Consider the following 25860-nt stretch of genomic DNA (forward strand, 5'->3'; position numbering starts at 1 on the left):
AAGAAAGCCTGGCTTCAATTTAGGTATGGACAGGCACCTCAAGAAGGTCTGTAGTTTGTACTCAGCTTAGGAAATGTGATTTTGGAACCCAAATATCTGTCTTTAAAATCTTCCTTTTCTTTCTTAAATAAAGAGCTGTTTCTGAAATGCTATATAGCAAAAACAGTTTTGTAAAACGTATTTCAAAACTGTGGTTCTGAAAGGCTACAGAAAATACATAAACCTGTACTAATCACCTATATTTTTAATGCAGTCCCTGGAAAATTATTTTAGTCTTATCCTTATCTTGTAATGTTAGGCTGGTCCTCTCCAAATGAAGAACAAGAGCAGAAGTGCATGCCTAGATGCTTCCACAGAGAAGCCAGCCTTATGGGGAGCTTGGAGGCAGAAATCAGCTAATGAACATGAGATGGGTGAGGAGCAGACCCTATGGAAAACTTTGAAGGCTGAGTGATATCTGTTGCTGTGGCAGAGAGAAGACTTGGAGGAGCAAAGCAGAGAGTCAGGGGGCTGAAGCTGCAGAGGTCAGAGATCATTTAGATGCTCATCTGAACCCTTTTATTCCCATTTCTTAATGTAAAATGAGTAAGATGGCAGCTTACATATGGACAAGGAAGAAGCAGTGTAACCCAAGAAAGAAGAAACATTTCCAAATCCCAGTCTGGGAAAGTAAACGGTTGGAAACAGTTCCCACACCCCTGTCCAGGGACGTGCATTCCCGCCATCAGCCACCATGCACAAGATGGGGACCGGGGCTACCGCCATGCACAACATGGTGGCTGGGGCAGGATGGGCCTTGGAGGAGCACAGGGTGGGCAGAGGCCCCACTTTCAGTCACCATTAATAGACAACCAGTGAAATAATCCAGTATTGCATCTTTGTTCTGTGCATATCAAGATACACAAGCCAGATGGTAACCTTGGCTGTCAGTTCTTTAGTCTGATGTTAAGTCAATTGAAATAGGTGGAAACAAGAAGAAACTCCCTTTGAAAATTAGATCAAACCAATAAAGGGCCAAAAGCATTTCCTGTACAGATGGACTTTCTTTAACTCAAAGAGGCATCACAGTAGATCTCTTTCAGGCAGGAGTCATAGTGCCTGCAAGGTGATTCAGAAAGAGATGTACTTGGAGCAGATCATACAATGATTGCTCATCTAAGCTGTGTATTCTGAAGTCTACCTCTTTGTTTTAGGTCATTATGAAGACTATGTAGAACTGGGGAAAAAAAACCCCAACAAAATTCCAGCAGAAAGTCCACTCCAATTAGGTTGTTCTTAATGAGATTCTTCAGGTTGAGCACAGTCTTTCTGTTCAGCAACATGCAGACTCCTAGGCAAGAGGAAGGCAAGCTCACAAACCAATGAGGATAAACAGTCACTGAGAGGAACCAGTTGGTGAAAAAGGGGAAGAAATGTGAGAGGGAAAAGGGCAGAAAACATGAGGGGACAGTGCAGAAACATGAGGGGAAAAGGGAGAAAAATGTGAAGGGAAAAAGGGCAGGAAACACGAGTGAAAAAAGGGAGAGAAATATGAGGAGAGAAATGTGAGAAATGCGAGGGGGAAAATGAGAAATGTGAGTGGGAAAGGGGGAGGAAACTTGAGTGAAAAAGGAGATTGAAACCTGAAGGGATAAAAGGACAGGAAAAGTGAGGGGGAAAGTGTGAGAAACATGAGGGGGAAAGTGTGAGAAACGTGAGGGGGAAGAGGGCAGGAAATTTGAGTGAAAAAAAGGTGGGAAACATGAGGGGATAAAAGGGCAGGATAAAAGGGAAAAGTGTGAGAAACATGAGAGGAAAACAGTGAGAAATGTGAGTGAAAAAAGGAGAGAAACATGATGGGATAAAAGGATGGGAAAATTGAGAGGAAAAGTGTGAGAAACATGAGAGGAAAAGTTTGGGAAACATGAGGGGAGGAAAAGGCGAGGATATGGGAGAGGGGAAACATGAGGGGAAAAGAGTAGGAAATGTGAGGGGAAAGGGGTGAGGAACATGAGGGAAAAAGGGCAAGAAACAGTGAAAAATGGGCAGGCAACATGACAGGAGAAAAAGGCCAGGAAACATGACAGAAAAGGGTGGAAAACAAGAGGAGAAAAGTGAGAGAAATGTGAGAAGAGAAGAACAGGAAACATGAGGGGAAATTGGAAACATGAGGAGAAAAGTGTGAGAAGTGTGAGGGGCAAAATGGGTAGGAAACCTGAGTGAAGAAGGGCAACAAATGTGAGGGGAAAAGTGTAAGAAATGTGAGGGGGAAAACGGTAAGAAAATTGCAGGGAAAAGGACAGGAAATGAGAGTGAAAAAACAGCAGGAAAAGTGAGGGGAAAAGGGCAGGAAACATAATGGGGATAAGGGCAGGGAAAGCCCATCCAGGGCTCAAGGGGAAGAAAAACAAGCTGCAATTCTGCCTACAAAATCCACATATCATGCGATGTGGCACCTGCAAATCACCACACAGTGTCATGTTCAGAATGCCGAGTGATGCAATGCATCTTGTGCCGGTGCCACCGGCTCCGCCTCCAGCTTTTGCATTTGCTGGTGCTCCAACACCACCCCTGAACACCCTCAGCATTCAGCAGCAGTCCGGAAGCCACTCAGCTCCCAGTAGCCAGCCCAGAACTCCCTCAGCCCTGAGCACACAGTGCAGGACTGCTCCCCCAGCACCCAGCCCTGGGGTCTCGGCCACTCCAAATCCCACAGAATCCTCACCCCTTTGAGAACCCTGAGGCGCTACAACACCTTGATCCCACCCAGCACCTGGACCCAGAACATCCTCAGCCCCCATCACCCTCACTGGCATGTGGGGCTGTGGGGAGAGGCGGGAGTGAGTGGCGGGAGGTGGCCTCTGCATCACCCGTGTCCCCTACAGGTGCCCCCAGCTGAGCTTGCAGGGGCCTCGGAACTTACCACTTTCTGGGACAGCCAAGGTGCTCTCAAACTGCTGCCCATAGACCCTCCTGTGCCCTTATCCCCCTGGTTACAGTGCTGATGCTGTGCTCAGCTGTAGCCAAAACACTGGTGTGTTTTCGACACCCTTCTAACTATTAGCGCAAAGCACAGCACTGTGAGGGCTACTGTGGGGAAATGAACTCCAGCTCAGCCAGCCCCAATACACCCTGTTAATGCCCACATCCTGGGAACAGGGATCCCAGTTGCTTGGCTTCAGTACCATCTGGTTTCATATCGCTGGCCATGATATCCCAGCATGGGAACAGCCAGGTCACAAGGGCCTCACCCGACTGGTGGCTGAAATCTTTTCGCATATCTCAGAGCTGCACATGAGGCTGCACACACACAATGATTTAGTTTTCAGGATCCTCCACAGAGCTCTCTCTGCATTCCCCTTTTATTAACCTCTTCATGTAAACAGCACCTAGTGTTGCCATTCAATTAATTAGAATTTCCAGGACTTTTTGCAAACTCAGTGTTTTGATTCACACGCTCCTTCTCAGCTCCAAGGCCTAAATATTCCCTTCTGATTCTAATTAACTGAATGCAGGTGCTGCTGGATTAACTTGTTCCTACACTATTCTAGGAATACTTCATTGTATCAACTAACTCTTACTAACTGGCATAATGTCATGGTGTGTACCTCTCACCCATATGCCTTCTTGGCCACTCCTGACCTTGTGATTAGTGGTACTAACAATACTTTTAATATCACCGTAAATGATCTGTATTATCTTAGCTGTATCACTACCCCTAGCTGGGCTCAGAGGGTGGTGGAGGTGAAGGATTTTGGGTGTACGATGGAAAAATTTCTCCATACCAAACAGGAGTAAACTAGCTCTCTTCAGAAAGACCACATACACACGGGACATTCACATGAAAGGCAGCAGAAGGGGTCATAAACCATCAAAGACCCGCAAAGAGCCCAGACTCATTCCTAAGACCTTTTACCACCAGAGGTACTGCATATGATACAAGTGATACAATACATACTTAACCTCTGTTACTCTTGTTCTCCCCCCTCCTTCTATTATTTCCTATTTCTTTATATATCTCTCTTTCTGCCTTACTGTTAAATAAAATCCATATTATTGACTTTGGCATATGGTCTCGCTTGTACCTTAATTTGGGCAGAGACATTTCTAATAATTTTAAAAACCGAATCATAACAAGCTCTATTATTTTTATTTTTTTTTTAACTGAGAAAGGAAACCACAGGTGTTTTTTCCAGCCACTTGCTGTTAGCACTAAGGAATGAATTTTCATGATGGAGAAAAAAGTGTTTTCAAAGTGAGAGGAGGGGGAAGGAATATGCTTGAAGTTGCAGGCAAAAAGTTAACGGAGCAGTTCTACTTTCATAGCAAGAGCTATAGAGGCTTTTTTCTTCTTGAGTCTTTGTAGGATGACAAATCTCTCTCTCTCTTTTTCTCTCAATGTTTCTGTTCCTTTTGTTTTGAACTCGGTAAACTCTTTCTTTTTTCCCCGCTCTTTCATGAACTTCTCCCCTGTTTTGTAAGTTACATTCATTCTGCTTACTTTGACATATGGTTCTTAATTCCCTAGAGAGATCTTCTCTGGCTCTCATTTTCCATCTTGGTCCTTGCTGACCACCTACTGAATGGTCATGTTCTTTATAAATCATTAGAATAAAAGGAGGGTTATTTCCATGGTACTTCCTTTATCCTCTGAAAATACAATGAGATGCCATGAAAATGCATTGAAATGAGTTTCTGTTTCTAGCAACACTTTTTGTATTCGCAGGAAAGTAGCAAGTGCTATAAGCACTGGAGTTCCAAGAGCATTGGCACTGGGAGACTTGAGTAATTCAAGCAAGGAAGATAACATGCGGCATAAGAAAACCAATGACAGACTTCTCATGCTACTACTAACCAGTTACCAGTTAAAATCAGTTAACATACAGAGGACCATTTGAAAAAGAAAAAAAAATCAGAAAAGACATAATAAAAAAAAAAATCTTTCCTGAAGGTCAGAGCGGTTGATGAATTTGCACAGTTTACTTGCCTCCAAGTTACTGGAACATGAACTCTCAATGTGTGGTAGCATTTGGAGAGATATGGAGAGTGTGAAGAGGTGTGGAGAGAAGATACGATGTTGCCCTCAGACTTGGCAAGAGGCTTCTGGAGATAATTTGTAGACGTGACATGAGGAAGAAATAAAAAAGAAAGCTTAAATGGTATTTCAATGCGAATTCTTGAAATCATTGATTCCTGACGGAAGTCCAGTAGGGAATGCAATTATGAACCAAACTGTCTTAGCCTTTGCCTCAGCCTGTTAAATGAATGCCTTTATCTGTCATGTGGCCAATGGGTGCATATACCTTCAGAGTTTGGAAATAATACACATTATGTAAATTACAATAATAGATTTTAGTAAGTCTGGTGCAGGTATTCCTTTTTTCCCTGTCTTTTCCTGCTGTTTTGACCATGTGTTGTGCATGTTTCCAGTGAGGATAACGTTACATGGAGACAAAAAGAAACTGGATGTTCTAGTGTGGGGTTATTTAATTATTTTTAAGAGTTTGTTTTGAAATTGCTTTCTTTGGGCATTGGTAATTGTGGGGGTTTTCTTTGTTGGATTTTGAAAAGATGACAACTGATCTTTCTGTTCCCTGTACTGCTTTGATCCAGTCCAAGTGTTGCATCATTTCCATAGTCTGCAGGTCTGGGAACAGTTCTCAAAGTCCTGTCCAAAGCATGGACACAACCTCCTAGTTCTCAGCATTTTTTTCTCCCAGCTCCCACAGTTCTCTGTGTCAAAATGCCAGTTCCTTTTTCTATCCATAGGATCTTTCAACTCTGGGCAACTTCTGATGTTTAAATATACATAATTTTTTTTCTTTTCTTTTTTCTTAGTAAGCGTGACCATGTTCCCAATTTTTTGGTCCTTAGTATTTCTACTATAGTGGTACTCAGTAGGGTAAGGAAAGAAGCACTGGCAGCACCTGGTCCATTCTGTGGGAAAGCTGCTGTTCACGTTAGGTATTGCATGTTTGGCTTGAATAAGGAAGGAAGAAGCCTATATTTGAAAGATGAGACCCCAGCACATTAATACTCTGGCTGATCAACGCAATCCACTGCAGAGCCACTTGAGTGGGACACCGTACGATTATTTCAAATGCCCCACGTATTTGCAAGCATATATATTCATGGGAATTCAGTTGTTAGGATCTTCAGATCTTAGGGGGTATTTTCTTTGAACTAATTTGCTTATCTGACAAAACAGACTGTAGCACATAATTTGAAGAATTAAAAGGTAGTAGCTGACAAATTTAAGATTAAGAATGGATTTTATAGAAAAAGGTATCCGATGTTTGGTGTTGATGATACGTAGTAGAGCCACTCAAAAATGCTAACATGGCCTCAAAAGAACTAGACAAAGAGCAAAAGCCCTCTCTATTCTTTTTATGTTTGTGGTTTTTGTTTTGTTTTGTTTTTGTTTTGTTTTGTTTTTGTTTTTGTTTTTGTTTTTTTTTTAACTGACAAAGACACCACAGGTGACTTTCCCAGCCACTTGCTGTTAATGCTCAGGAATGTGTTTTCATGAAGGAGAAAAAAGGTGGTTTCAAAGTGAGAGGAGAGGGAAGGATGCTACCAAACTTTGGAATCACTATGGCTTTTCTGTTTTCCTGACCCTGCTGTCCTGATGCCTGTGGCTCTGAGCCAGATCTCTGTGGCTCAGCCATGTGCCCAGGGAAGCTCCCAGAGGGAAGTCACAGGACCCAGATGCTTCTTTGAGATGCAGCAGCACAGTGATGTGTGTGAGCAGGTCTGTAAATGGAACAAGCATTCCCATTTTTAGTTGGAAGCATTAGTGGCCAAAGGTGATGTTTCCTTTGGTTTGGTCACATCCCGGCTTCTTCTCAGTGTTCATCCTGGGGTACAGGGTGCATGTGCCTGGTGCATTGTTTGACTTACTCTTGGATCCTTTCAGAAACAGGTTATGGAGTACTAGGAGCTTTGTGCTGCTTCGAGACAGGAGAACTTTCCAGGCCATTTTTGTGTTTGCTGTAGAGAAGGTTTGGTTGCTATGCATAAATTCATGAACCAACCTCGAGAAGCTGCTATTGTGATGTCAAGGCAATGTTGCTATGTCCTTGTGGTGTCAAAGGCACGTTGCCCTGGTGCCCAGAAGGCCTCAGTGTCCTGAGCAGCTCTGGTGCTAGCTCATTGCAAGCGAACTCTGCTGCTTGAGGCGTTTTGAGTGGATGGTGAAACCCCAATTGGGTGTCGTTTTCTTTCAGTTTTCTCAGCGGACAGTGAAAAACCATCAGGAGTGTCCTTTCTTTTCCCTTTTTTCAGCGGTGAGCTGAAACCCCAACAGGGGTGTCTTTTATTTTCCCTTTTCTCAGCGGTGAGCTGAAACCCCAACAGGGGTGTCTTTTATTTTCCCTTTTCTCAGCGGTGAGCTGAAACCCCAACAGGGGTGTCTTTTATTTTCCCTTTTCTCAGCGGTGAGCTGAAACCCCAACAGGGGTGTCTTTTATTTTCCCTTTTCTCAGCGGTGAGCTGAAACCCCAACAGGGGTGTCTTTTATTTTCCCTTATCTCAGCGGACAGTTGAACCCCACAGGGGTGTCTTTTTTTTTTCCCCTTGGTGGAATACAGTCCGCAAACTTGTGCAGGACTGCTAAATCATGGAGCCACTCTCTGCTGCAGTTTGCAGTGTTTTCACTGTGGCTTATTCAGGATATTATTTGACCAATCTGGCACGTAAGTACAGGCTTTTCCTGGGTGGAGCAAAATATGGCTTTGGTATCACTGTGTCCTTTCTGCTCTTCATGAGTGACTGAGTTGATTTGAAACAAAAATGCCATTAACATGCCACTAGTTTGGTAAAGCTCCTGTCAAGAGCTTCAGCTCCAAAAGGAGTGTCTGTAGCCAGCGGGGTGCAGACAGCATTTGAAATGTAACCGGAAGGGGTTCCATTCCCTCCACCGGATAGTGTGTGGCAGTGGAGTCTGTAATTTCTTCAGTTGGCTGTTCAACCAAGACAACTTCTAAAACGCAGACTGGGAGAGCTTGTCAGCCAAGAGAGCTTCTCAGCAGGGAGAGCTCCCCAGAAATACCTCTGAAAACTCTGTGGTTCTCTTCAGAAGTGAGAGAAAGCATCATTTTTTTCTCAATTCCGTCATTAAAGGATTTGGCTTTCTAACTTGACACTTTGCTGGGTGCTAAACTAGCGACTCCTTTTGCCATGAAGTGCCAACTCCAAAACAGTTGGTGTACGCTCCTGAACCCAGGAGCTGTTCCTGTGCTATTTCAGAATAGAACTGCCATGATTAAAGGGGATTTTGTGGAAGCTTTCCTGGGGAAATATTTTCAGCAAGTCAATGGGAATTAGTGCATGCAATTTATTAAAAAAAGTAAAGTACAGGAAAGAGAGGAGAAAAAAGCTGCTTTAGCTGTTGGATGGAACAGACGCACCGGCTGTTAAAGAACAATTTGCATTTTCTTGACCAAATTGCTGTTCTATATATACTGACCAAACAGGTCAGTACATGAACAGGGCAACATGTAGGCACAACCTAGCCTATTGTCCTGTCTTCTTGCTTACTGTGTGAGAGAACTGTTTATCCTGGAGGAGTCTTGTGAAAGGTACATGCTCTCCATTGACTTGTTCTGTCACCACAGGCAGTTTTCTAACAGCATCTGGTTCATTTTCCCTTGCCCGCTGCAGGTCACCTGATCCATGGATGGAGAGAGGCGCATCCTTTGGTGAGTGGGAAAGGAATCTCTGACGTTCCTGGTGTTTAAGAATTGTGGAGCAAGCTGCAAGCTTGGCCTGTTGCAGTAGAGTGTAGAGTGTCAGCCTGGTAGGCTGAAAGAAAGTCCATTTCAGTGTCTGCTGCAGCAGCAGCAGCAGCAGCAGGAAAGGGGTCGCTGGCTATTTTCTAATTCTCTGTCTAAGAGCTCTTCAAGAGAGAAAAGCTAGCTTTGCAGAAAGGAGGTTGCTGGCTGATTCTAGCCAGGGTGGAGTATCACATTCAGAACACTATGTGGTGCCATCTCATTAGCCCATTTTGGTTTAGTTCTAATGACTTAGAATTCCATTTCTGTCAAAGTTTATGAGTTCTTTGTACAGCTGGGTATAGAGCTGAATAGAAATCAAGTTTTAAATGGCAGGTTACTCCCTGTCCCTCACGCTGCTGTCTGTCCACAGAGCACAAAACCACCAGCACCTCCTCTGGCTCCCTCTGGTCCTGAGGAAGAAGCTAGAGCGGAGGAAAATGACGGCAAATGTTCAGCTGTTGTCACACCACTGCCTGAACAGCCCAAAACAGTAAGTGCCAGCTTTGGTTGGCACAGTCCTTGGTGCAACGCAGAGCTGCAAGTTCCTGGTCGGACAGCATTTGCCGGTCACGGCTGAAGATGCTGAAGGCTGGAGTCGTGCCATGACATAACGCTTCACCCCAGCCACTGACACCTGGAAGAAGGGTTTTGAACTTTCACCTTTGGGCATCAGATTCTTGGGATTCAGAGAAGGGACATGAATCTCTCTTGGTATCAGATCAGAAGTAGCGTTTTGTTTGTAAATGCTACCAGTGTAAAAGTGAGCAGCTCTGTGCACAGTGAGCAGGGTCCCCGTCGCCAGCAGAGAAAGCGGTCGAAAGACACAGGTCACAGCCTTGCAGGATGCATAGGAGACAGTGTCCTCTGGAGAGACTGAGTATCTGTGGAGCTGAAAGAACAGCTCAGACACAGCTGGGTATAGGGCTGGGTATATAAATGAGGTCATAAGTGACAGGTTACTCCCTGTCCCTTATGCTACTGTCTATCCACAGAAAAAAGAAGTGGCATCAGAAGCTCTGATGGCTCCCCCTCTTCCTGAAGAAGAGGCAGAAGAAGAGGCTAAAGATGCGGAAGATACAAAGGAGCCACCAGAAACAGCTGAGTATAGGAGAAGGGTTATAAAGGACAGGTCAATCCCAGCTTTTCACGCTGCTGTCTTTCCACCAAGCAGAAAACCAGCATCCGAATCTCCTCTGGCTCCACTTGTTCCTGAAGGAGAGGCTGAAGAGGAGGAATACAAGGACAACTCTCCACCTGTTGTCAGACCATGGCGTGAATATCCCAAGCCAGTAAGTGCCAGCTTAGGTTAGCACAGTCCTTGGTGCAACACAGAACTGCAAGTTTCTGGTCAGACAGCACTTGCCGTTCGTGGCTTGAAGGCACTGAGGGCTGGAGTCATGCCATGACATAACGCTTCACTTTACCGCTGTAAAAGTGCGCAGCTCTGTGCACAGTATGCAGAGTCCCTGTCACCAGCAGATAAAGTGGTCCAAAGACACAGGTCACGGCCTCACAGGATACGCAGGAGAAATTGTTCCCTGGAGGGACCTCCTGCCCCTCTCCACAGAATATCCAAGTCGCCACTGGCACAACTTAGACTACACTCTTAACTTGACATGACTCAGGTTTGGTGAGAAGAATCCTACACAGCTCTGCATCATAGAGAGAAGGTCGGGTTCTGAAGGGCTGGAACGCAGTTCCTAGCAGCTGCTCCCTAAAGCCTGAAATACTGAGGGGAAGTTAGTTGAACAGATCAGAAAAGGCAAATGCCCCCTGCTTCTATTCAGACACTTACCTTCTAACTCCAGAGTAATTTTGTTACCCCTGTAAAGACCCCCTCATCACAGCTTTTGCTGTCAGGTGAGCTGTGTCTCTGCTTGCTGCTTCTCCCAAATCTCCGGAGCCGTCTTCCCTGCTCCTTATTGCTTGTTTGTGCTCTTTCCCTGCCCACTCCTTGCAGGCCCTGGTAGAAGAGCTTTTGGCCAGCCAGGACTCCTCAGCCCAGGTGAAAAAAGTGGAGTGGCAGGAGAGGATGCACAGAGGGTGCAGTGTCTGGGAGCTCCTGTGAGTGTTAAGCTTTCTCACTTTCTCTGGGTAGGGATGGGCAGTGCTGCACTTTGGGAGGCCCATCGTCAAAGAACGAATTTTGCACGCTCATCATTTGTAGCACAGAACAGAGAAGGGAGCACATGGGCAGGTCTGGCTACCTCCTGACACACAGCACAGCTGCCTCTTTGTGCTTGCTCTATGAACCATAAAAAAAATCATTCCATACAGGACCAGAGTGGCTGGGGACAGACGAAAGCTGAAACAAGAGAGATTCAGACTGGGTTAGGGAGAGGAAAGAGTTGAAGGCAATCATGATATGGGTTGAAGCTGGTTCCCTGCCAAGTCTCCAAACCTTACCACCAGAAGTGTGTCCCCCCCCCCGCACCACCAAACCTCAGGGAGAGGAGGGAGAAAAACAACCAACTAAGAAAACCCGAAACAAGAGAGACAGCTAAAGTGATATATATAAGTATATTTACACTTATGTTACAATTGAAATATATACAATTTAAAATATATAGAATTTCACAAGGGAAGGGGAAGGGGGAAGGGAAAGGGAACAAAACCAAAATAAAATATATGTGTATATATATATATATCCCAATCAGTAGCCCGAGATCTAGTAACTAAAGAGTTAGCAAAGAGAATATCCCACCACTCTCCTTAGGACAACCGAGAGTCGCTCGGGGACGATCGCTGGCAACCTCCCCCTCCCAAGGTCGACAAGGCCTTACCAGGCCTCGCTCCCCAACACAGCAGACTCAACAGCAGGGAACCTGCACCTCCAAGCCGCCAGAAGGAAAGAGAGTGAAGGCCTCTCCTCCTTTCTTCTTATAATCTGGCTTATGTAAAAATCGTAGGGAATACTGGGTAAATCTGGACCCTTCCTTGGTTACAAACTGGTTACCAAGGAAGGCCTAGCCCAAACCACCACACAGCCGAACAGGTGGCTCAGAGAGGCTGCACAGGTTCCAAGCCTGGACATTTGGAAGACCCAACTGCAGAGAGCCTTGAGCAACCTGCTGGGATCCCATAGCTGACCCCAAGTGCCGTGAGCTGAAGATTGGGCTAGAGGCCTCCTGGGGTCCCTGCCAGCTTGAATCATCCTGTCGTCCTATGATGATTGGATTGGAAATTCATACATATCTCCTGCCCGCAGACATTGAGGGCTCTTTTGTTGTTTCACTGCTGAAGGCAAGAGTCACTGTGGGAATACTAACCTGGCCTTACCAAGTCTGTCTTCCCCAAAGAAGACCTTTGAGAAGTCTCATGTCCAATGTAGCAAAAAGGAGCACAAGACCTAGCAGGCAGGAAGCCGTTAAGTTGAGAATACCTGAGCTCTTTTGGAAATGGTGTGTGATTTCCGGAAGCTTGTTTTACTTTCTCAATGTCAGTGACAAAGAGTGATGCAGCTCTAGTCAGGAAATCCTTTAGGTGGAACTAGAATATTGTTGGAAATCACTCAGACTGCCACACTGGGGACATGGTGTGTAGCCTTGGTTTTGGAAATTAGACTGTTTTGCTATTTAAAAGCTTGTTTGTCTTTCCCCTTCTCATAGACTGAAAGGCTTAGCTGCCCTTGAGAGGAAGCACTCCCTATTACAGAGGGAGTTGGGAGCTGTGAGAGAGACACTGGAGCAACCACAGCTTCAGAGGGATCTGCTGAGAGATAGAGAAGAGAAGGAGGAGTTTGGCCTGGAACTGCTGAAGGTATGGTCACCTTCTTCCTAGGTAGCACTTGTGGGAGAGGAAGTTGTGGTAGCAAGACCACCACAGATGGATGGTATTTGGGGCAGTAGAAGACGGGGACAATGTCGTTCTCCTTCTTGGAAAATGGCAATCCAACTACACAGGCTCCCTGGGGTGGTTAGTGTCGACGAGCTTATCGGGAGCACTGAGCTGAGAGTATGTCAGAGACACACTGGGGATGTGGAGTTGCTGCTTGAAGTCAGGGATTTTGCTGCCTTTGTTGTCATACTGTTCTTTGGTCTCCTCAGGCAGAGCAGTCAGTAGCAGAGCTGACAGGGGCTCAGAGTCAGCTGAGCGCAGAAATAGCAGATCTCCATCTTGCAGCAGTGAAGATGGGCGGCATTGGTGGGGCTCTTGCACTGCGTTGTATGCACCTGAACCAGCATGTGCTGCAGGTGAGCAGAGCTGCCAAGGGACTTTCCGACTGTTTGTCTACAGCTGCTTCTTCTCCTCAGACCTCTTGCCTTCCGGCAGCATGACTGACTGACTATGGCAATGTTCCTTTTTTTGTGAGAGCCAAACGTTCTTCATGGTAAATCTTCCTGTATTTGATTTCCTCCGTTCTTCCAAGTGTAGCTGGAGCAAGAGAAGGAAGTTCCATCAGCTGAAGTGGACAAGACGGAGAGAACAAAGATCCCTATGGCAAAGAAGATGAACTTGCGTGAAAGAGGAAATAAAGGGATCTGTGCAAAGAAGACCTACTTGGAGCAGCTGCTGGAGGAGGCAGAGGAGAAACAGGAGGAGCTGCGGGTGGATCTGCTGATCATGGCTGATGAGAAGGCAGAAATCCAAGAGCAACTCCAGAAAGCAGAGGAGAAACAGGAGGAGCTGCGGGTAGATCTGCTGATCATGGCTGATGAAAAGGCAGAAATCCAAGAGCAACTCCAGAAAGCAGAGGAGAAACAGGAGGAGCTGCGGGTGGATCTGCTGATCATGGCTGATGAGAAGGCAGAAATCCAAGAGCAACTCCAGAAAGCAGAGGAGAAACAGGAGGAGCTGCGGGTGGACCTGATCATCATGGCTGACGAGAAGGCAGAACTCCAAGAGCAACTCCAGGAAACAGAGGAGAAACAGGAGGAGCTCCAGGTGGATTTGATGATGATGGCGGAGGAGAAGGCAGAAATGCAAGAGCAAGTCCATCAGGTGAGACCAAAAAACTGGTGCATCCAGGTGGGCATCTAGCTGCTTGGCTCAGTGAAGTTGTATCTGTTGGACCGGGCAGTGCCCTTGTCAAAGGGCCAGGTGGTAGTGCTGGAGGTCAGAAGGTTTTGTTTACCCCTTTCTGCAGACCTGTGGATGGCTTGCAGAGCTGTTCTGTAGTTCTCTGAGTCGTCCTCTGCTTCTACAGAGACTTTCAGCACACCTGTCAGCGTTGGCCTCCTTTTTGGCTTTTGATACGCTGCAAAGAGAAGATTGTGTTGTGCGTGAATCTGCGGGAGGCTACTCTTCGCATGTGTGGCAAAAGAACCTCTGTAGTTCTGATGCCTGTTTCCAAGGCAGAAAACAGGGCTACCTGTCTCTACTGATCCTTTTTGTTGTGAAGTCTGCAACTTTGCATAGTCCCTTTGCTTGAGCCTAGAGAGAGGGACAAAGCTGCAAGTCCATGGCTGCTGTCTTGTACTGCTCAGAACAGGAAGGACATCTTGAAGTTTTTGAAATTGTATTTTAAGGCATACGTGCAACTTTGTGGCTGGAAAGCTGCCTGGGGAAAAAGGACCTGGGGGTACTGGTCAGCAGCTGTCTGACACATGAGGCAGCGTGTGCCCAGGTGGCCAAGAAGGCCAAAGGCATCCTGGCTTGGATCAGCGGTAGTGTGGGAGCGGGACCAGGGCAGTGACTGTCCCCATGTTGTGGGCACTGGTGAGCCACACCTCAAGTGCTGTGTTCATTTTGGGCCCCCCATGACCAAAAGACATTGAGGTGCTGGAGTGTGTCCAGAGAAGGGTATTCAACCTGGAGAAAAGGAAGCTCAGGGGAGACCTTCAGCTAGACTTCAATAAATCACTAAATGACAGGGCTCACCACACGGGCCGTTTTCCTGCCAAGCACTCCCTCATTGCATGCAACTGCTTTACACACTGAAGTGGGTGACACTCTCATCTTTTTTTACTGTTTTTTTTTTTTTCTCAGAAGGAGAAGCCCTGCTTATTGTGACTTTCTTCAGCAAGCAAAGTTGCTTTTGCTCAACCTTTCTGGCAAATTTCTGGCACCAAAATAGATTTTGATTGAATTTTAGTTTGCAAGGAGGCAGTTCTGGAAGATGCAGTAGTTTTGCATGAAAACACCTAGTTTTGGGGTGTTTTAGGGACATTTGTCATGAAGGAGTTCTTCTAGTGCCAGGCAAGCCTGTAGGGCCTTACGCATCCCTTTCCAGTTAACCGTTCCCTTTGGCGGCCTAGGGGATTCTCTGCTGAGAATGGGAATTCAGCAGAAAATCAAGCCCTTTGTGTTCCAGTTGGTCCTGGGGATCAGGGGGCTGGGTGCAGCTGGACTTGATTTCTCTTTATAGCCAGTTTAACACTGTGAGTCGGGTCGAGTTCAAAAGAAGAACTTGCGCAAGCACAGAGGCACAAACACTGGAGTTACCAATCCAGTACTATAGGAGGGAGGCCTTCAGCAGCAAGGCCAGACACTCAAGAAACACCACACCCTTCCTGTTAGCCACCTAAGAGTTTGTTGGCGATTCAGTCCCACATGGACCATGTTTATGCTGCCAGCCTCACTTAGGAATCTGTGCCTCCCACGACAGCAGCAGCACAGTGCTTTGGGAATGCGTGAGCCCATCAGTCTTTGAGTCTTGCCACACAAATGTTGTATGGGACGTTTAAACCTGCCTTCTCTTTGTTTCTGTGCAGGTCCTGCTAGAAAAGGAGTGTGAGAACATTAATTTATTACACATGCTCCTGCAGACTCAGGAAGAGCTATTCCAAACACGGCAGCAGCTAGAGCAGCTCAGGCAGGAGGTGGGAGAGCGTCGAGAGAATGGGCAGCTACACCTGACTAGCCAGGTAACAGAGTGAGAGACAGTAACAAGGGTATAAAATGTAGGTCTTGGGACTGTGGAGGCAAGGACTGCTGCAGGCACTGAGAGCACAGAGCGTGGCAGGCTCCGGAGATCAGCACCAGGAAGCAAGGGTTAAAATGGAAGTAGAGTAGGGCTGGTCCCTTGGCCTGTTGGCCAGTAATCATCCCAATGGATTTCTGCTGGTTTGCTACTGCTAGCCGTGTTTTTTGAGGTGTTTTTTCCCAGTCAACAGGGTGACCCACCTAGAATTTGAAACCGGCTTGCCAGTTCCATTGGGAATCTGGGCCTCATGATGGAGTGAAATTGCAGATTGGTCTTTCCCTTTCCTTTCAGTCTCTGCTATGGCTGACAGTGACAAGCTGTGGTCTCTGACTGCTTTGTTCTGTTTGACTCGAGGTGGAAGAGTCGACATCTCAGCCAGCAGCCTCCAAAGACCTGAGTTTAGCTCGGTTGACTAGAGCACAATGTCAGTGAGGCCAGGGTTGTGGGTTTGAAGGCCGTAGGGGCCATTCACTTATGCATTGGACGCAGTGATCCATGTGGGTCCCTTTCAATCCAGAATATTTTATGAGTCGCAGCAACAGATTGGCTGCAAAGCTGAGCACGATCTGAATGAGGCATGGGAACTGTTAAGTCAGAATGTGCTGGAGGTTGAGCAATTGCATAAGATTGTGCAGGAAAAGAAAAGTCAGTAGGAGGGAACAGCAATCAGAACAAGGAGCTACAAGTGTGTCTGCAGTCCTTGGAGGGGGAAAAGAAGTCTCTGGGAAGAAATGGAGCAGTCATCGTTGCAGTCATTTTTCAGAAAAATCTGTGAAAATGTAATATGAAACTGGCCATGACCTTGTGTAAAATCAGCCTCTTAGTTTTACCCATTCAGTTTGAGAAGTGGACATCAAAAAAAACCCAACCAGTTAAGAGCATCTTCCTAAGGGCTTGCATTTGAAATGTCATCTCAAGGCATCTCTGCTGCAGACTCTGACACAAACTCATTTCTTGTCGCAGATCTACACAGGTTCTGCCATCGAAGCTGCTGCTGCAGCAGCATTACCTGAAGAAGCCTCCACTCCCCATCCTGAAAACTCAGGCACAGACAGTTTGTTCAGCAGCACAGACTGGGGGCCAGAGATGACAGAGGAGGAGAGCCTAAAGCAACTGAGTATGTCTGCTGTATTTCTTGTCCCATGGAGCAGTGTATTGTGGGCAGGTCTCAGCATGAGCTGTACCAAAGGCTCCTCCTCAGCTGAGTGTCACAGAGGCTCTTACACCTCCCCACAGAAACTGCTGTTGTGCTTTAAGGCAGCCAGAGAGCACTTGGGGTGTTCCTCCTGCCCCTGAGGGCAGCTCAGACTGGTTTGAGTTTGCCTGAGCATCTCTCTAGGCTGAAGGCAAAAGCAGGGAATATTCCTGGGTGAGCAGAATGTTCCCAGGTGAGCAGAATGTTCCTGGGTGAGCGAATGCCCTAAGGAATTCCTGCGTGTGTGAGGCCAAACAGAACAGAATAGTTGGCTTCCTAAATTCTCTTTAGACTCCTGAGAGGGGTCCCTTCAGTTGGGAAAAAAGTGGGTTGATCTGCATCTCCTGGGGTCTGGTCACAAAGCCAAGAAGGTTCTGTCTTGCAGTGGGGTAATGGCTTGTAACAGGGCTCAGACTGGCTGTGGCCTTACCAGTCCTTTGGTTGTACCTGCCCGGCCACTGCTGGCTGGTGTGAGTGCAGAGGCTGGAGCCTTCCTTAGCTCTGAGATTTCAGCTGCTGCCCCACCGCTGCAGTGTGGAGCTGCCGGAAGATGGCAGCCTCTGGTCTGGTCTCGCTTCTGCCTGGACTCTGAAAAGGATCAGCATCTCATTGAGGCAGCTGTCTGCGTCAGGCCAGCGCTTGAGGAGCACTTCTGCCCTTGGGACCCATCCCTGCTGTTCTTTAAAACGTAAAGGCATTCTTTTCGCCAACTGCTGAAAGGTGGAGAAGATGCCCTCCTCTCCTGGAAAACACTTTGTAACATTCTTCCTGTTCTGCAATTGCATCTGTTCATAACAATTCATGCCAGATACCAAGGTGCATTTAATCTTTGGCAGTATTAAACCTTTTGCTGAATCCACCACAGTGTTCATTCCCAAGAAAAGAAGGGTTTGTTCCAGCTGTCTCCTTATGGCTTATAGATGACAAACATTTGCCTTGGTACCTGTTCTCTTCTGATCTCTCTCTGCTCTGACTATATCTCCCTGTGCTTACTTTCTTGTCAACGTAACCCTTCAAGAGACTGTAAAAAATCAGACTTTTTGCAGGGCATCTCTGGTACGGAGCTGCCTGTCTTGTTGTTGTTGTTGTTGTTGTTGTTGTTGTTGTTGTTGTTACCCAACTGACCACAAAGGGCTCCCAGCCCCCCCAGACAGTGGGGCTGCATTTTGGATCTGCTGGAAATTGGTTTTGATGCTGTTTTGAATTGAGCATCTTGCATTTTGTTTCTTTCAGGGGGCACTGTGAACGTCGGAGATCCAATGAAGAAATACACTGGATGGGAAAACATTGCCCAAGGGTGAGTGCAACCACAGTTACTTCTACCAAACCATGGGCCAGGTATTTTGCTGGTGTAATATCAAGCATGAAGTCAGGCAGGCTCTGAGAATGTTCAGACACTGGGTTCAGTCTGTCCCGTCTCTCAGTGCGGGTCAGACTTTGTGGCTTGAAGGCATCGTCAAAGACAACTCCTTGCTGGCAATGCCTTGCCAGCAGCAAAGAGCAGAATGTGGAAGACCTCCTGTCCCTCAAGTGTGTGGCACCTATTTGCCTGTTTTCTTAGGAGAAATCCTTTTCGTATGTCTCAAAATAATACGACCACGCTAATGAAAGGAGAAGAAACTTTATTGCCCAAAAGAGCAACTTAGCACGTGATAGCTGTCAGATAACAGTTCTCAGTAATACTTCTTTCTGATATTTTGCTGAAAACAATATTCAGGGGTCAGGATTATAATCACATAGCTTAGAAACTGAAACCAGGATGAAAAAATGAACTCTCTTTTCCACTTGAGGCAATAAATCCCAAAAATGCAGGAATGGACAGACAACCAACGCACTTGAGAGGAAAACACGTCATCTGCCCAATGGCAGACCTCTTGTGGATCCTGCAGTTTTTAGGGGTTCATGGAAAACAATCACCCTTTTTTTAACCCAGCTTTGCTTAGTGAATGTCAGGAGGCAAGAGCCAAAGAAATTACCTCCAGAGGAGGGTCCTTCAGGTGCCTGGTACTCCTAAAAAAAGCTGCTACCAAGGGCTCTTGACAGAGAGGGAAGCTGCCTAAGGATCCTCTGTTTTGAGTCCTCCACTTGTGTGTGGAACAATGGTGCTTTAACCTGTTCTAGCTGTGCCATCTCACAGGATGGCTGGAGACTGGTTTCCTTGCATGCTGGAGAAAGCTGTGTCTAGATCCTTTCCTCGAACAGCTGTCACATGTGTTCAGGCTTCTCCGAATGACAGTGAGGTGTTGCCTGAGTTTGGCACATAGGTTCAAAAGAGTGGAGTGAGAAAGCCCAACAGGATTATACGCAGCTTGGGAAAAAACACCTACACGGACAGACACAGAAAGGAAAAAGGGAAAGAAAACCTGTGATAGGTTTCACCCTAGGCCTTCCTGGAGACCAACTTGTAACCAGGAAGGAACTACGGAGGTGACCAAGGAAGTATTCCATGCTATTCCTTTGTGTAACCTGAGGTATAAATAAAGCCGACTGGAGAGGCTTCGCTCTCTTCTCTTCCGGTGAGGTTTGAGAACAGTAGATCCCTACATGGTCTTGCTTATCTGAAGCTGAGGCCTGTATCGACTGCTGTTGTCTGCCACACGTGAGGGGTGGGTGCTAGGCCGCGTCCAGCTGTCCTGCTTCTCTTAAGGGAAGTAGTGAGATTGCGCCAGTTCTTTATTTTGCTGGTTACTAGATTTTCAGATTGTGCGTACCTGTTTTGTTTCTGTCCCTTTGCATCCTTTTCTTTGTCCTTTTTCCCTTCTCCCTTCCCCTCTTCCCTTTTAGGAAGCTATTTGGTGTTTCCGGGATTATAGGTATATAGTATTCTCACTACATATCTATTTTATATGTAAAATATATATATTTTGCTATACTTTGGCTGTTTGGTTTTTTTTCTTCCCTCTCTGGGAAGCAGGCTCTGTTGTTGAGTTTTGGAGACTTGGCGGGAAGCCAGCTCGAAACTTGCACAAAATCCCCAAATCATTCAGGTGTGGATTTGAGATTGGCACCAGCCCTTTTTCTTCCTGTTGGACCTAAGTTTTTTCTCTTGGACACCTTGCATGGCAGAGGGCTGCTGTGCTGCTGGTTGAAGAGTAGATGAAGCCAGGTGTTTTATAAAGCCAGTCCTGTTTGGGCTGGCTTCCACTCCTAGGGGCTAAAGTGTTTCTCCTTTCTTTGGTGCTGTTCTGTTTCTAGGGGTTTTGGAACCGTTTATAAAGCCCTCGATACCGCCACAGGAGGACAGGTGAGTGTCAACAACCCCCACTGATTCTGCAGCTCTCCAGTTCTTTCCTCTCTGGTGTGAGCTGTTACTGGAGCTTTGGGTCGCTGGTAGATCTTTGCTGCAAAGGCAAAAGAAGCGCAGACTAGTGTCAGCCTGCCCAATGAATTTGGGACAGACTTTGTCCTTCTGAACTACCAGGAAGAATGCAAGGAGGGCAGTGGCATCTTTCAGAGAAGGATGCTCTGGCTCGGTCTTAATTGCTAAATAGGCATTGACCAGCTGATGGCGACTGCCATCACTCAGGTCCAATTTCTCCTAATCCCAGCTGCAGACACAGATAGGATTTAGCATTTTTTCCCATCGATTTTCTTCACCAAAGTGCAATGCAACAGCTAATGGAAGAGATATCATGTTTGGAACACAGTTATGTGTTTCAGACCTAGCAAAGCTGGTTGACACAAGCTCGGGACTAAGGAGATGTTTATCAAGAGCAAAGACCTCTCCTAAGCAAAACGTCTATGGTCATGTCTCCTGTGACTGGCAGCCAAGGGAGCAGAGAAACAGGCTGTTGCAATGTCAGTTCCTAAGTACTCTGATGTCAAACCCCAAGGCAGTTTGGCACAGCTCAGCTGTGTCATTCCAAAATCGCGCACTCCATGTTCATTGCGGTCTCGTGCAACAGACTGCTCCAGTCAATGGTTTCCAATGCCATTTTAGGTGGCCATAAAGAAAATCAATCTCCTACAACAGCGCACCAGGGAACTGTTGAAAGAGATCCGGATCATGAGGGACAAGAAGAACCCCAATATTGTTACCTATTTAGGCAGGTAAGTAGTTCTGGTATTATCATGTGAATGTTCATTTACCTACTTGCAAGGCAAAGACTAAAAAGCCCTCTACTCCTGGTCAGAAAATTTATCTTTTTCTCCTTATTAATCTACTCATATACAATGTATGGGAGGATGTTGCGTTTTGTCTGTATTAGTCTTTCCTGGCACACATAGTTTGAAGAGTGTTTTCAAAAATCTGGATCAGCCCTCTCTTATGAACTCAACAGCCTGTAAGTTCACTCTCTCCATGCTGTTTTGTTGTTTTGGGCTTTGATCTGTTTTGGGTGTCTTATGATATACATGCTGATAAATCATCCTAGAAATTATTTCCCTTGGACTGTTGCCACTATTTTCCATTGCTGTGGGTGCCAAAACCTAGGTTCTTGTTCGCGGAAACACATAATTTGCCAGTTTAAAATCTGTTTTTCCTTTTGGTGAATGCACTTTATGCAAGGTTTTCCAAAGGGTTGACCAAATTCTGTCCTCAGTGGTGCACACACTGCTCGCCTGACAAAAGTAGTGAAAGTTGTGTCTCCTTGTTCCTGGAGTTCATGGTGGAATTTATGTGTTAAAATGATGACCCAGCTGATGGGATGTGACCCGGTTCCAGATTTATCTTTGCCATTACTAAACTGCCTTTTTCCTTTGCTTACCATTTAAGGATGTGCCTTTCTCACTTAGGCTGCACAGACTGCAAGCACTGCATAGCCTAGATGGAATGTGTCTCCATTTTAATCTGTCTTCATTTAGAAGCGGCCTGGAAAGCAAACTCAGCTGTGGTCTTTTCCACAAGCCAATTTAGCTGTGCACATGCATCTCCACGCCCTTGTTTTCTTCTTTCAGCTATCTTGTCAGTACGGAACTCTGGCTGGTGATGGAGTACATGGATGGACACTCTTTGACTGACGTCATTACCGAGACCAGGATGGGTGAAAAACAGATAGCAGCTGTGTGTAAGGAGGTAAGGGATCCCTCTGGTGCTTCTGATGGCTTGGGCAGGATTGTCTTTTGAGACAAGTGGTAAGAGCAGGAGTGATTTCATACTCAGACCTTTGCTTCTGTGGTGCTGTTATGACATGGAGAAGAAAGAGCATCTGAAATGAACTACCTGTCAGTGTGCCTGCACTTACACTACTCTGTTCTTACTCTGTGTCACATTTTCTGTTATGATCCTGCTGTGATACATTCTCTCTCTCTTTTTTCCTTTTATTTGCTATTCTCCATTTTGCCTCTCTAAACATCTGCCTGGAGCCTGTCTGCATTGCCTTCCTTGCCTGTAAAAGCAAACATGCCGGTGGCAGAATGTTAAACTTATGGCAAAGAAAAATAGAGACTCGTTTTTCACAGTCCTCAGCTTACAAAGATAGCATTGCACCCAAAATGGGGTTTGCTTCTGAAAACTGACTAATGAGCTACTTCCAAGTCTGCTGTGGAGGCCAGCAATAAAAGTCTTTGTCATGCAGCCACCTGCTCAAAAGAGATCCACTTCCTACCATTTTTGGCAAACTCCCGTTTGTCCTCTGGATGGAGAGAGAGCACATACACTGCAGCAGCAGTCGTTCTGGCTGGGTTTGCAGGGCACAGTCTGTAACAGCAATTGCCCTTTCTCTTTCAAAAGCTGATCTGCCTCGACTTAGAAAGATATTGCTCTACTAGGGTTGGAGCAACAAGCTCTTCCTCAGAACAATACCATGTTGTGCCATTTCTGACCATTCCCCCAGGAGTTAAATCTTTGAGAGCAGTTTCCTTTCTTGTGTGACAAAATCAGATCACTAATTTTTACCCTCCTGTTTCTTTTTTCCCCCTGAGTGCCTGCAAGGACTGGCTTTCCTTCACTCCAACAAGGTGATCCACAGAGACATCAAAAGCGACAACATACTCCTGGGCCTGGACGGATCTGTCAAGCTGGGTAGGTATTCTTGGTCAGCTGCAGCATTTCCAGGATGTGCTGTGAGGGCTGCTTTTGAGGTACTGCCAGTTCTCCAGAAGTGGTGCTTGTGGGAGTGCAGGGACCCCTGCTGCCAGCTGAGAGCACAATTGGAACGTGCAGAGAGGTACTGTAAGAAACAGGTCAAGAGTGGGTTTGTTTTGTGTGTGTCCCTTCCAGAGGGAGGGAGTTACACTCTAAAGCCTCAGTGAATAACTAAAATTCACTGCATGAACCCTGGAGGTTTTGTTAAGTGGCCAATTCCATATTTCTTTGGCCGCATCCCTGAGGAAACAGAGCACGGCCGCTTTTCCAGCTCGAGTCAAGAGTGCATTCTCAGTCTTAGACTGGGGAATCCTTTTGCCTGGTTTCCTGACTGAAGCTGGCTTTAACAGTGTTTGTTTTTCTCCTCAGCTGATTTTGGCCTCTGTGCTCAGCTCACCACTGAGCAGAGTAAACGGAGCTCGATGGTCGGGACTGTTCAATGGATGGCACCAGAGGTTGTGAGATGCCAACCATACGGCCCCAAAGTGGACATCTGGTCACTTGGCATCGTAGGAATAGAAATGGTGGAAGGAGAACCTCCTTACTTTCAGGAGACCACTTTCATGGTAAGGCGCTACCAGCACCGCACAGCTACCAGTGTCTTCTTTCTATTCTGTCCCATGTTCTGTCTCTCATGAGACAAAATCCCATTCCCACCAGCCTGAACCAGTTCCAGCAAGATCCACTTCTAAAAATGTCTGTGGAGCAGATCATCATCTGCTGTACCTTTGGTTCCATCCATGGGAGAACATCAGATGAGAAGTGGCACGTAGCCAGTTCAGAATGGGCTATCTTGGCCTTCAGCAATGCTTGGAATTTCACATGTTATTTTTGAACTCTCTTTGAACTCCATCTCTGAATGACAACAATTTCTCAGCGCCAAGTTCAGAGGTGTGATCAATACCCTTTGAGAGGCAGTTTGAATCATAGAATTGTAGAATAAGCTGAGCTGGAAGAGACCCATCAGGATCATAGAGTTCAACTCCTGGCCCTGCATTGGACACCCCAGGAATCACACCATGTGCCTCGGAGTATTGTCCAAACACTTCTTGAACTCTGTCAGGCCTGGTGCTGTGAGCACTTCCCTGGGGAGCCTGTTCCAGCACCCGACCACCCTCTGGGTGAAAATCGTTTACTGATATCCAACTCAAACCTCTGCTGACTCAGCTTCATGCCGTTTCCTTGAGTCCTGTCACTGGTCGCCAGAGAGAAGAGCTGTGGCTGCGTTTGGGTTTTTTTGTTCTGGTAGAGAAAGTTCATCTCTAACCCTCCGCCAGGGAAGAAACTGCCAGTGGAGATTGGAGCTTAAAAAGTGGGGTCTAGGGGAGCAGCTCTGGAGCTGGAAGAAACAGGTGGAGCCTCATGTTTCCTTTTTCTTCAGGCTCGCCACCTGATAGCCACACGAGGGACACCAAAGCTGCAGAACTCTTGGCTACACTCCTTCCTCTTGTGTCACTTTCTGGACTGCTGCCTGCAGACGGATGAGGACAAGCGAGACTCTGCCAAGGAACTCCTGCAGGTAGAGTGCGGAGCAGCTGCGGGCAAAACAGCTGCCTGATGTCAGTGTTTGCTCCTCAGGTAAACTTCGAGGCATCAGGTGGCTTCCCTCATATCAATATCCAGTCTTGGTGCTTTTCAAATGAAAATTAAAGAGGATCCTAGACCAGTTTGGGTTGGAAAGGACTCGTGAAAGTCATCTATTCCAAACCCCCTGCCATGAGCAAGGACATCTTCAAGTAGATCAGGCTGCTCCCAACCCTCCTCTGACCTGACCTTGAATGTTTCCAGAGATGGGGCACCTACAGAAACTCTGTGCCAGTGTTTCACCACCTTCCTCATAAAAAATTTCTTCCTTAGACCCAATCGGAATCAACCCTCTTTTAGTTTAAAACCATTTCCCCAGAGCAACTGGCCCTGCTAAAAACTGTGTCCCCATCTTTCTTATAAGCCCCTATGCATTATTGAAAGGTGGCCATAAGGTTTCCTCAGGGCCTGCTCTTCTCCAGGCTGAACAGGCCCAGCTCTCTCAGCCTTTCCTCATGGGAGTAGTGCTTCATCCTCTGACTGTTTTGTACTTTGGTGGTGTGTTCAGTTTTATCCGATTCTGTGGAAGCAGAAGGATGTTGGGTGCGGAGGCCTGAAATGGTGGTGGAGGAACCCAATGAAACCAGTGCCAGCCAAGCAGTCAGAGATTTGGCTGTGGGAAGGAAGGGGCTGTGGGAAGGAAGGGGCTGTGAGCCTCAGAGGAGCCCCAGCTTGTCCCTGCTGCCCAACTCTTAGAGGTTTCTGCCACCAAGCCCCACTTGTAGAGGTTTCTGACGCCAAAACAGGGACAGCTGAGCGGAACTTGTCCCAGTCCCATTTGCTGCCTGGCACAGCTGAGTAGATAAGAACTGCTGCAGGGTTACTGCCATGTTGTGTGGCACATAGGGAGCTGCAGAATGTGCCTCTTGGCTGTCCCTGCTGGGAAGAAAGATGCCAGCCAGCACAGGAAGGGCAGGGGATGGAAAGGTAGACACTGTTCTCCCTGCAAAGGAGAGCTGAGTTCATCAGCGCTCCGCCATGACTTGGTGCTAAAAACCTGGGCCTCAGTGGTCTTCAGAAGAACACGTGGACCTAAATCCTACTGAGATCAGCATTTCTTAGAGGTGTTGGAGTTTCCTGAGGAAAGGAACCAAGCCCTGGGACAGCAAGCAGTATTCCCACAGTGTTGTCAGGGCAAAAATCCCAGCAAGCTGAAGACATCCTGATGAACGGATTAGCGGGATTATGGTCCCTGTTTGCCTGGGGAGGCAGGGTCCTAAACATGAAGATGGAGGTGCAGATGGTCCCCTCAGTTCCATTTCTCTGTATTTCTGGGAGTCAGAGCAATCCTACTTGAGCCTGTGAGGAGCTGGGTTTGGAAAGTAATGGTTCTTTTCTTCTTTTCTTTCTCTTGGGGCAGCATCCATTTTTAAAATCAGCCGCGCCTCTCTCCTGTCTGGCATCTCTGATCATGGCAGTGAAGCAGTGGAGGAAGTAA

At 46.7% G+C, this 25860-nt stretch overlaps 1 protein-coding gene across 1 annotated transcript; it reads left to right on the forward strand.

The window, feature by feature from the left end:
• Window positions 1-763: 763 nt before the first annotated feature.
• LOC116781095 (serine/threonine-protein kinase PAK 1-like) lies at window positions 764-25860 on the forward strand. The gene is made up of 17 exons (XM_032676696.1): window positions 764-811; window positions 9124-9243; window positions 9746-10042; window positions 10714-10817; window positions 12362-12512; window positions 12800-12946; window positions 13128-13694; window positions 15407-15559; window positions 16582-16735; window positions 18047-18110; window positions 20009-20057; window positions 20754-20863; window positions 21710-21827; window positions 22676-22775; window positions 23208-23404; window positions 24220-24357; window positions 25783-25860. Exons 1-17 carry the CDS (start codon window positions 764-766, stop codon window positions 25858-25860), a joined length of 2595 nt encoding a protein of 864 aa, XP_032532587.1.

The sequence above is a fragment of the Chiroxiphia lanceolata genome, chromosome Z (assembly GCF_009829145.1).
Source record: "Chiroxiphia lanceolata isolate bChiLan1 chromosome Z, bChiLan1.pri, whole genome shotgun sequence".
Classification (NCBI taxonomy): Eukaryota; Metazoa; Chordata; class Aves; order Passeriformes; family Pipridae; genus Chiroxiphia; species Chiroxiphia lanceolata.

Excerpts from the sequence above, each read along its gene's own strand:
- LOC116781095 (XM_032676696.1), top strand. The coding sequence starts at position 764 with ATGCACAACATGGTGGCTGGGGCAGGATGGGCCTTGGAGGAGCACAGG. Across the intron at positions 20,058-20,753 it reads ATACCGCCACAGGAGGACAG|GTGGCCATAAAGAAAATCAA; the intron begins GTGAGTGTCAAC and ends ATGCCATTTTAG. Across the intron at positions 24,358-25,782 it reads CTGCCAAGGAACTCCTGCAG|CATCCATTTTTAAAATCAGC; the intron begins GTAGAGTGCGGA and ends CTCTTGGGGCAG.